The sequence below is a fragment of the Melanerpes formicivorus genome, unplaced genomic scaffold (assembly GCF_026170545.1).
Source record: "Melanerpes formicivorus ecotype bairdi unplaced genomic scaffold, bMelFor1.0.p_v2 SCAF_13, whole genome shotgun sequence".
Taxonomy (NCBI): domain Eukaryota; kingdom Metazoa; phylum Chordata; class Aves; order Piciformes; family Picidae; genus Melanerpes; species Melanerpes formicivorus.
The window spans coordinates 16,538,875-16,550,434 of record NW_027142365.1 but is presented as its reverse complement, the minus strand read 5'-3'; the positions used below and the strand labels follow the sequence as shown (position 1 = coordinate 16,550,434).

Below are 11,560 nucleotides of genomic sequence, written 5' to 3'. Positions count from 1 at the left end.
CTCTCACTCCCTGGTATTTCAGCTGGGATGTATTAATAGAGATCCCTTCTCAACTTCCATTACATAACACAAGTCACAGTTGGTCTCCTCTTATTAGACAGTCACTAGTGTCCTGCTGATTTTAATTCCTCTTTGCTCATGTTTCTGTCAAAATTCAACATCCTTCAGCAATGTTGACCAGAAATGCATTTGGTATTCCAGATCATACAATCATTAAACTTGGGAAAGACCTCTAAGATCATTAAGTCCAACCTTCTACCCAACACCCCCATGAACACTAGATTAAGTTTTACAAGTCCTTTCTGCAAGAAACTACTTACTTGCTCTGGATACCAACTAGCCTGCTGCATTATGGGATCCTGTTTGTCCTTTTGAAAGCTACATCACATCAAACCCCACAGAGCTTCTGCAGCTCAATAGCATCTGTGGGTCTTTCTTCTGTCCTGATGGTTTCCCACAGATGAGATTCTGCTAATAACTGAAATAATGACCTGCCACCAGGTGGATGATCTTTCATCTTGCACTCTTGAATTTCATAGAATCAGAGAATTGTCAGGGTTGGAAGGGACCTCAAGGATCAGCCAGTTCCAAACCCCCTGCCATGGGCCAGGACACCTCACACTACAGCAGGTTGTTCAGAGCCACATCCAGCCTGGCTGCAAAAACCTCCAGGGATGAGGCTTCCACCACCTCCCTGGGCAACCTGTGCCAGGCTCTCACCACCCTCATGGGGAAGATCTTCTTCCTAACATCCAGTCTGAATCTACCCATTTCTATTTTTGTTCCATTCTCCCCAGTCCTATCACTACCTGAGATCCTAAAAAATCCCTCTCCAGCTCTCTTGTTGCCCCCTTCAGATACTGAAGGCTGCAATAAGGTTTCCTCAGGGCCTTCTCTCCAGACTGGACAACCTCAACTCTCTCAGTATTTTTCCATAGCAGAGGAGTTCCAGCCCTCTGATCATCCTTGTGGCCCTTCTCTGGACATACTGCTTACCAGTCCAGGAACGAGGTAGAAGGATCTGGAGATGCTGGAGCATGTCCAAGGAGGTGGTAGAAGCCTCATCCCTGGAGGTGTTTTAAGGCCAGGCTGGATGTGGCTGTGAGCAACCTGCTGTAGTGTGAGGTGTCCCTGGCCATGGCAGGGGGGTTGGAAGTGGCTGATCCTTGAGGTCCCTTCCAACCCTGACAATTGTATGATGTAATCAATCTGCCACACTTCACACTTTTACTCAGACCATTGCTCAGGGTTGTATGACTTGGTAAATCCCTTAACTGGACTCTAGCTGGTGCTGACTTCTTCCAGTGAAAATGGCTTCAGATTTGGGTTGATGGGGTTGTAAGTGCTGCTTTCAATTATTTCTTGCTATGTTAGAACTTTGACAATGTCAAATCAGAAGGAGAGTTTTGTATTGTATGGGAAACTGGGTTAGGAAGGGTTTAACTAGAACACAGAGCTGGCCATTAAGCAGGATGAATTCATGTCACCCCTCCTCTCTAATGGCTCTATCTGTGTTATGGGTTTTTCTCAGCAGTGACGTTAAACAGCTGTGTTCTGACCTTGCAGTAACAGTTAGCTCTGTGCTGCACAGATGGAAACAGGGCAGGTTTTTAATTGTGATGAGGTAGGTTCTCTCCCTGCATTTCATTAGGACTTGCTGAGCTGGTTGTGTAGTACCTAACCACAGCCCTTTCCCACAGGAAGGACTTGCAGTGGAACGAGGAGGCTGGTAGATGTAATTATGTGCTATTCCATGACTCTCAAAGCATGAATGATGACATTTGGCTTTCTGTGACGCTCACCTCAGTGTGTGAAGTGATGATTCCTCCTTTTGCTGCTTACTGATGGCAGCAAAGGTGGGGAAAAGCGTGCCTTGCGTGGTTGTGGAGGACAGGAGGGATGACGCTGCCCCTTGAATCAGTCTGTTCTCAAAGCCTTTCCAAGGAGAGAAGCTTTGAGGAAAAGGATCTGGGAGTCCTGGTAGACAACAGGATGGCCATGAGCCAGCAGTGTGCCCTTGCAACGAAGAAGGCCAATGGCATCCTGGAGTAGGTTGCCCAGGGAGGTTGTGGATGTCCCCTCCCTGGAGGTGTTCAAGGCCAGGCTGGATGAGGCCTTGAGGAACCTGGGCTAGTGGGAGGTGTCCCTGCCCACAGCATTGCCTTGGAACTAGGTGATCTTTAAAGTCCCTTCCAACCCAAACCATTCTATGACTCTTCAGAGGTTCCCTCCAACCCCTACCATTCTGTGGGGCCACACAGGGAATTGCTGGCTAGTTGCTACTTCACTGAAGTATTTTTTGACTTCCAGAACAGGCAGCATTGCTCCTTCTTTTCTCCCAAGATACTTCATGCTTACAATTTTTATCAAGATTTGCCTATTAATAATATTTCCTGTAATTGTGAGTAGTGATTTCCTGCTTCTGGTGTTTCTGCATTGCCCACTTCCCCTACCTCCTTCACAGACAGTCCTTGTCAGAACTCTGTTCTGCTCTTGACCTCAGCCCAAACAGCTACTTTTCTTCAACCCTGAATTTTCCCTTAACCAACATGAAAGGGAGAGAAGGTGACTATTTGATTTCCTGTGGCTGATAACAAACTACAGACACTGCAAACACTCCTGTGTCTTGGAGGGCTTATTAAAAGAGAGAAGATAACCCTTTCGAAAGGTCATGCACATTCTAAAGCTTGTTTAAACCACATTATTAGCACTATTATTTTTAAACCACATGATTCCCACTGTTACTTCTGCAGAGGAAACAGCATTGTAGATTCCACCCCCACCCCCACCCCTTTTCTTTTTCACTGCTAGCATCTCAAGGCTCCCTGCACAATGACCACCACAAATGCCATTTACACTTCTGAGTAGAAATGAGAGCCTTAGCCTGCGTCATCGCTCACATTTAGGGGCTCAGTTATGATTTGTGATACCAGCCAAGCTGCTGAGCTATGAGATAAGGGCTATGTTTATCACCAAAAGCCCTTTTTCCACAGGCTCTTGCCACATGATGTCACAGTGTGGGTTTCATCTCTGATGACTGCTGCACCCATACAGTGAGTGAGGTTGTAAGGAGATGTTAAGGTTTAACGTGATAGTACAGGAGAAGATGAAGAGCAGATTGTGAGGCGAAGCTCTCCAAGACACAGCCCTTGCTCTGTGCAGGATAGAACCCCAGCAGTAGGTTCTCTGTAGCATTCACACCTCAGAAGGAAGCGTGGGTATGCTTTCTCTCCATTTACTGTCAGGGTTCCATTGAGGGTTGAAGGAAGCAGGCAGTCTAGTTAATACCAACACTTCAGCTGTCACAGAGCAGCTGGCATCAAGAGAAAAGAGACTGGGAGAAGGGAAGGGTAGAATTAGTTATTTTGGCAGAACCTTTGGCCCATGACATCTTTACAGGTTCATTAACTAAAGCCAGTTACCAGAAACATGGCAATTCTATGAGGGGAACTCTATGATATACATCACATATATGAGCTATGATATGATCACCTGCAGGCAGCAGAAGATAAAGTTGATGACTCAAGAAGTTCCTTCTAGTTCCAGCTTATATGTATTTTTTTCCCTTCCATACTGAAAAAATAAGCATCCTATTTCTGGTTTCTATTCATTTTTACATCTGGCCCTTGGTGCACCACTTCAAATTATGAAGAGCAACATCTGATATTACAGTAACATTACAGAAACATTTCGCTTTGCATTAGAGAGAGATGAATCGCTAAATACCTCAGCCAGAAGTACCTCAGCCAATACAGAAATTGGCTGGGTGGCAGTGGAAATGCTTGTTCAGTGTCATTTAATCCATCACTGAGGCTAACTTCTCCTCCCTTCTTCCCTAACAAATGTTCCTGGTGATGTAATTAATTTGCTCCTGCCCTGTCACTCATGTAGCTACTCCGTGGTAGAGTTAAAAGTAGCTCTGCTCTCAGGCACTTGGCTTTACGTCAGTGAGTGCCACTGCTGTTGCCCAGCTGTTTCTGTGATTGTGGTTTGCCTTCTGAGCCATCTCAGCAATCCCTGGAATGTGCAGCGTAACCAGGGATAACAGTCAGGGCAGGAGAAACGCAGCCACAGGAGGTGTTTACGCTTTGCTACTACAGAGATGGCTCCGTGGCCTATTCTGTACTAGCAAGGGACTGTAGCTTACCCTGTAGTGAGTTAACCAGAAGTCCAGGAATGTGAATTAATGGAGCGTGGAGAGAGGCATCTCCAGACTGTGTTCTCCTTGCTTTCCAAGCTTCTCTAGTGCCTGTGAGGCCACAACATACCCAGTGCACGGTTCTGGTGCCCCCACATAAGAAGGACATTGAACTGCTGGAGCAGGTCCAGAGGAGGCCACAAAGATGATCAGAGGGCTGGAGCACCTCCTCTAAGGGGACGGGCTGAGGGAGTTGGGGCTGCTCAGCCTGGAGAAGAGAAGGCTCCAGGGAGACCTTAGAGCAGCCTTTCAGTACCTGAAGGGGGCTACAAGAAAGCTGGAAAGGGACTTTTTACAAGGGCTTGTGGTGATAGGGTGAGAGGGAATGGATTGAAGCTTGAGGAGGGGAGATTGAGACTGGATATGAGGAAAAAATTCCTTCCAGTGAGGGTGGTGAGATACTGGAACAGGTTGCCCAGGGAGTTTGTGGATGCCTCCTCCCTGGAGGTGTTCAAGGCTGGGTTGGATGCAGGGGGTTGCAGCTAGATGATCTTTAAGGTCTCTTTCAACCTAAAGCATTCTTTGAATCTAGGAACATGCAAGCAAAAATGACAGAAGTGGCAAATGCAGGAATATTCTGGAAGCATCAATCTATGTGTTGTGTTTTCTCCAGGCCACACTAAAGCCAAGCTGAATTTTTCCCTGGAATCAAGAGCAGCTCTACAAGATTCTGCTCAGAGAAATGCCATCCCCCCCCAGCTACTGGAGGCAAAAGTTGCTAAGGGCACAAGAATGTGCTCCTGCCCCCTGTAGATACCCTTCCACTGAAGGCATTCAGCTTCTTCCTTCAAAAGTCTTTTTCACAAGCTTTCTACTCACAGCACTTGAACTCTCTGGAGCAAAGCATGATTTGGGATGCTGTTGGTAAAACCAGAGGTCACACCTCTGAGAAAATGACTTGTTTAGGGAAGTGATGATTTCTGGTAGCTGCTGGTAGGAAAGCTGAAAACTAGCCATGAGGTGCTTTGTGCTGGAGGGGTTTGGTGGGGCTTTGGTCACTGCTCACCCAGAGACACTGGCTGGCCCCCAGGCCAGGTAGGTGTGCCTCACCCTAGGTGCTCAGTTACATAATGCTGTCAGTATTTAATAACAGCACAGGGAAACCGCGCCGAGCTGAGGTTCTCTTTCCATTTACTTCACATGGGAGGTGACAATTACAAGGAATGTAGCATGCTATTAACACTGAGTGGCACAAATGGTTTATTGTGACTCTGTTACCTAGTAACAGCTTTTGATTGTGTTTTAACCTTACTAGCAATTTGCCATGCACATTTTAACTGGGAGTATAGGAAGGACTTCACCATGGAATCGTTTTGGTTGGAAAAAAACTTCAAACCCCATGGTCCTCAGCACCACATCTCTGCTTCTTTGAAGCACCCCCAGGGATGGGGATTCAACCACCTCCCTGGGCAGCCTGTGCCAGTGGTTGAGAACCCTTTCAGGGAAGAAGTTTCTTCTAATCTCTAACCTAAACCACCCCTGGTGCAACTAGAGGCCATTTCCTCTTGTCCTGAAAAGCCTTACTGACTGCCCTCACAAGCTATATTTAAAACAAAGTTCTGAACATTCTGAAATCCAAGAGTCACTCTGTAATTTCAGAGCAGTTGTAACATCTTATCCCCCAGCAGCAGGCTGCCAAACCCACTTCAGGTTAATGCCCATTACCATTTGTTCTAAAGATATCAACTTTGTGGCTGTAGCAGGCAACTCGGGACACTGGGGCTGCCATTCGTATCTGATACACTTCTTACATTACAAGTTTGGAGACAATAATTGTGGAGGTATAGCTCAACTCCATACATTTTTATTTAGAGCTTCCCAACAATGCATGGAATTAGCTACTGTGTTTTAGCCAGGATAAAAAAGCTGGATGTGAAAACTGTTCCCATAAGTACTTTTTTTTTAGCATGAGGGATTTCAGCATGGAAATCTGAGGGGATCAGAATGTGTTTTCTGTGAAAAGAGAAGGAAATCCTCTGTTGTGTACTGTGTCCAGTTCTGGAGCCCCTATTGCAAGAAAAATATGGACATGCTTGAACATGTCCAGAGAAGAGCCACGAGGCTGATCAGAGGGCTGGAGCACCTGTCCTGTGCGGACAGGCTGATAGAGTTGGGGTTGTTTAGTCTGGAGAAGGCTCCGGGGAGACCTTATTGTGGCCTTCCAGTATCTGAAGGGGCCTACAAGAAAGCTGGGGAGGGACTTTTTAGGGTGTAGAGTACTGATGGAACTATGGGGGAATGGATCCAAGATAGAGGAGGGAAGATTTAGATTACACATTAGGAAGAAGTTCTTCACCACAAGGGTGGTGAGACGCTGGAACAGGTTGCCCGGAGAAGTAGTAGAAGCCTCATACCTGGAGGTTTTTAAGGCCAGGCTGGATGTGGCTGTGAGCAACCTGTTCTAGTGTGAGGTGTCCCTGCCCATGGCAGGGGAGTTAGAACTAGGTGATCCTCGAGGTTCCTTCCAACCCTGACAATTCTGTGACTCTCTGTTTTTGGTAGCCTTGGAATCAGCTGCAGAGATTGAAGATAAGAATTAGATCCCTGGACATGGATCCAAAGACAACCAAGGATTAAAGTAACAACTATTTTTAACACTCCTATCTGTTGCAAGTGATCCTCTTAAAAAATGAACAAGGAAAAGAGATTTGTTTTTAGAATATCCTAAACAGAGTGTGGGTTTGGTCTGTGTTGTTGATCTTTGAAAGGCCTGCAATCTGCTTGGATTACGGAAGCTTTCCCAAAGACATCTGAGGCTGTGGGGTGGACTCCAGAACATTTACAAGATAACTTTTAAAAGATGCATATCAACACCTTCCCATTTTGGTAGGAATAAACATCAGTGTTAACATTTGATCATCGCACAGTCCAGCGCTCCTTGGTCAGCATGCCTGTCAGAACATAAACCCAGTGCGTCCAGATAACGTCATCGCTCATGGACAAAGGCTTAGCTATGACTTTATTTATACCACAGCTAAGGCTGAACGATATGGCTTAAATTAAGACACTGTAAGCATTAATAATCTGATTATCAATGATCTTTACGAGCCCTGGGTTTTAAAGCTGGTCCCACCTATTATTACGTGCTGATGTACATCACACTTTTCATGTATGCATACACGACATTTTTCCAAAGGAGGAGAGCAGCTGGACGAATAGCAGCCTGTGTCATGCTGCAAGAAAACTAATGGGTGAATATTATTCCTGTCTCAGCTGCAAGTTATGACCCATTCCACTGATTATACGTAGGCAGAATCAACATTCCTTCCCAGCAACAGTGTGGCTACAACAGAGCATCATTCAGCTCCCAGCAGAACACCCAATAATTGATACTTGATGGCCAAGCCTACGGAAAGCAAAGTGCTTGGCCGACAAATTGCCTCACGAGTTTTTTTTTTCTTTGGTGACGCTCTGTGGCATTTTCTAGGGAAGACCCAGTGCAACTCTTTGTAGTTTCCGTACCGTTACCACTCGGTTTCATCGCTCGTACCCCGCCCAGACAGCCGAAGTGAGGTGCCGACAGCCCGGCACGATGGATCGGGCGTTTGTCCGCGGAGCACCGCTCCGACCGAGGCACCTGCTGCTTCCATCCGCCTTCCCGCGCCTCCCTCCGGCGGCGCCACAGCCTCGGCTGCGCAGCGCAGCTTGCCCGGCAGCGGCTGCCCGCCGACCAGGGAAGCTGGCCCCATACGCGAGAGCGCAGCTCATGTCCACCGCACTCCGCTCGGCCCTCCTCAGGGGACAGAAGCTCCCTCAGCCCACACCCCATAGAAAACACGCTCGCAGCAGCACCGCAGGGCCGGACTCCCAGAGAGCACGGTAGGGGGTCTCAGGCTCGGCCTCCCCAGGCAGCACAGAAGCAGACACCCCTGTAGCAGTCACGCCCCAAGCCCGATCCCCCAAAGAACACGGCAGCGAAACCCCGCAGCCCGATCCCGCAGAGAGCACGGCGCTAAGGGCACCTCAGGCCCGGGCTCTCTGAGGCCCGTCGCAGCTGAGGGTCGAACCGCCCCGCCCCTGCCTCTCCCGCCAATGGGCGGCGGCGCCGTGTGACGCGCCCTGCCCCGTGCCGCCCCCTGGCCCGCCCCGCCCCGCCCCGCCCCGCGCATTCCAACGTGCCTGGGCCCTGAGGTAAACACGGCGCGGCCCCGCCCCCGGCCCGGCCTCCAGCAGCTTCCAGAAGCGGCCGGAGCGCGGCGGCTGGGCCGCGCGGTGCTGGTGGCGCAGTCGGAATTGCCGCCGCAGGGCCCAGCCGGCAGCGGGGAGCGCAGGGGCGGGGCGGGCCGGGCCCGGGTGGTGATGCCCTTGTTTATTTTTACCCGGGCGGCTCATCCTCTCCGGCTGCCCCAGCGCGGCCCCCGCCGCTCCCCGCCCCGGGTCCGACGGCGCCGCCTATAAAGCGCCGCCCGCGGGGAGCTGAGGATGCAGCTCTACAGCTCCGTGATCACCCACTACCCGGCGGCAGGGACAGCTGCAGCAGCAACCGCCGCTGCCACCTCGCCAAGCACTGCCGGTGTCTTCAAAGTCTCCCTGTCGCCGGGACCCCCCTCCGCGGAGGCACCGAGCGCTGTCGTCGCCGCGGGCCCTAGCCCGACCGCCGAGAGTTCCGCCAAAGACGGATTCGTTCCCGCTGGGGGAAGCAGCAGCAGCAGCAGCAGCGCCGCCGCCATGCCCGCCTTCTCCTCCTGCCTGGAGGTGATGCCCAGCGGCCCCGCGGCGGGCTCCGGCAGCCGGCCGGCGGGCGGCCCGCAGTACAGCTCCTGCGCCCAGGTCACCGTCAGCCGCCGCCGGCCGCTGGAGCGGATTGTGCCCATCCGGATCGTGCAGAGACCCGAGGCCCCCGGCGAGCTGGTGCCGGCCTCGCCCCGCAGCCGCGCCTTGCTGGAGGGCATCCTGGAGAGCATGCGGCAGGCCGGGGGGGACGGCGAGGCCGCCGTGCTGCCGCCGCCCGCCGAGGAGCCCAGCAACCGCAGCCTGCGCCTCAGCGAGCACTGCCAGGCGCTGCAGGCGGCGGCCGCCGGCGCCCAGCCCGGGCTGCTCCCCGGTTGTCGCTCGGCGGAGAGAAGCAGTAGTCAGGCGCAGCCCGCCGCCGGTCGCTCGCCCGAGGAGGAGGATGAGGACGGGGGCAGCCCCGATGTGCGCAGAGCGCCGGGCGGCAGGCCGGAGCGCAGCGAGAAGCTGGCGCTGTACCTGGCCGAGGTGGAAAAGCAGGACAAGTACCTGCGGCAGAAGGGCCGCTTCCGCTTCCACATCATCCCCGACGGGAACTGCCTCTACCGCGCCGTCTGCAAGGCGGTGTACGGGGACCAGCGGCTGCACGGCGAGCTTCGCGAGCAGACCGTGCACTATATCGCCGACCACCTGGACCACTTCAACCCCATCATCGAGGGCGACGTGGGAGAATTCCTGATCGGGGCCGCCCAGGACGGGGCTTGGGCCGGCTACCCGGAGCTGCTGGCCATGGGGCAAATGCTGAACGTGAACATCCACCTCACCACGGGCGGCCGGCCCGAGAGCCCCACCGTCTCCACCATGGTTCACTACCTGGGGCCCGAGGATCCCACACGGCCCAGTATCTGGCTGAGCTGGCTTAGCAACGGGCACTACGATGCCGTGCTGGACCGCGTGTGCCCCAACCCGGAGTACGAGGCGTGGTGCAGACAGACTCAGGTACAGCGCAGGCGGGACGAGGAGCTGGCCAAGTCCATGGCAGTGTCCTTGTCCAAGATGTACATTGAGCAGAACGCCTGCTCATGAGAACGTCTGGGCCGCAGGCTGGGAGCTCTGCTGCAGGGACTGGGACAGACAGAAGAGAAGGTGTGCTGGCTGTGATGGTGATGCCTTAATCCTTAACGAAGCAGCAGCACCCCAGACTGAGAAGGACTGTAGATCGTGGGGGATAAAATACAAAGGCGTTTGTAATGTTTCTGTTGTATAAACTTAGCCTCGGATTATTTGCAAGCAGATTCTCCGTGTAGCTTCGTGTTCCCCCCTCCCCCTCCTCCCTTCTGTCTATTTTCTATCAGAATGTATTTTTTGCACAAGATTTTTAAACTGTTACCTCCATATTCTACATCTGACATGACTATCGGGCTTGCAGCTGTACAGCCAAAAACGTTTGTAAAGAATTTTGGGGTGGGTTTTTTGTTTTGGTTTTAACTTAACCCCTCCCCCCTCTTTTATTTTCTTTTGTAAATAAGGCTGATGATGTAACAGCTATTTTCTTGCTGTGTTTTTACCTGTAAACCCTTCTGTTTTTACCACATGAAGTTGATGTCAAACTGACCCTCCCTGACCGCTAGGAGCGTGGCGAGTGGTTTTTTTGCAGAGCTGAAACAATGGGTTGTGTCGAAGTGCAGCAAAGTATGAGCAGGCTGCTCTTCAGAACAGTTGCTTCCCTCTGCCTGGAGCACAGAACAGGTCCTTTGAGCCAGTTGGAATGCAGCTACAGATGAACAGTACAGGGAGCAATTGACTCTTCTGTACTTAATTACTGTTTTGAGTAAACTGGCCTCTTGTTGCCTGGCTGGCTCACCCTCTGCTCCATTTATGTTATTTATCTCTAATAACAGAACATTAACTCGCAACAGAATGTTGTGACTAGATAATAGCCTCCTGCTTTGGCAGTAATTGCCTTGGCTGCACCTTGGTGTTTGTGTTTCTGAGGTTATGGTGTCTTTTGTATAAGCCCTGGTTCTGGTTGGGGTTTCTTTTTTGGCACTGGTGTTGCACAAGCAAATTCATTATCTGCTCACAACATTTGTAGCCACTTTTCTTTTACCAGGGATGGGATTCCACAGTCTGGTTTCAAAAAGGAAGCTATTGAAATGGAGGTTTGTATGGTTTGCTGGGTCAAACATGTAGACGTTTCCAAGCTGAATTCTGTCCCTTCTACTTTTCTGATTCACTTGGTAGATCTATTTATTAAGTACTGCAGTTTGTACTTTTGGGTTGGTTGGTTTTTTTTTTAATTATGATTTTGTAATATATTGTGATTTTTGGGATTTTTACTGTATTTGTATAATAGGAATATTCACAGCTAAAATGGAATGAATAAAGAATATAATTTTAGTTGGCCTCTTTTCTACCACCCTTTGCATTCCTGCTGTGGTCAAGAGCAGCCTGGGCTAGTGGAAGGTGTCCCTGCCCATGGCAGGGAGGTTGGAGCTAGATGATCTTTATGGTCCCAGGGGTTGGAACTAGGTGATCTTTAAGGTCCCTTCCAACCCAAACTATTCTATGATCTTAAGGGAGGTTGTAGCCAGGCGGAGGTTGGTCTCTTCTCCCAGGCAACCAGCGCCAGAACAAGAGGACACAGTCTCAGGCTGTGCCAGGGGAGGTTTAGGCTGGAGGTGAGGAGGA

At 50.9% G+C, this 11,560-nt stretch overlaps 1 protein-coding gene across 1 annotated transcript; it reads left to right on the top strand.

Moving 5' to 3' along the window:
* The first annotated feature begins 8,374 nt into the window (after window positions 1–8,374).
* Window positions 8,375–11,275, top strand: OTUD1 (OTU deubiquitinase 1). The gene has a single exon (XM_068146329.1). It carries the CDS (start codon window positions 8,621–8,623, stop codon window positions 9,953–9,955), a length of 1,335 nt encoding a protein of 444 aa, XP_068002430.1. The 5' UTR covers window positions 8,375–8,620; the 3' UTR covers window positions 9,956–11,275.
* The last annotated feature ends 285 nt before the right edge of the window (window positions 11,276–11,560 follow it).

Bases quoted from the DNA above. Each gene is read 5' to 3' on its own strand.
- OTUD1 (XM_068146329.1), top strand. From the start codon at position 8,621: ATGCAGCTCTACAGCTCCGTGATCACCCACTACCCGGCGGCAGGGACA.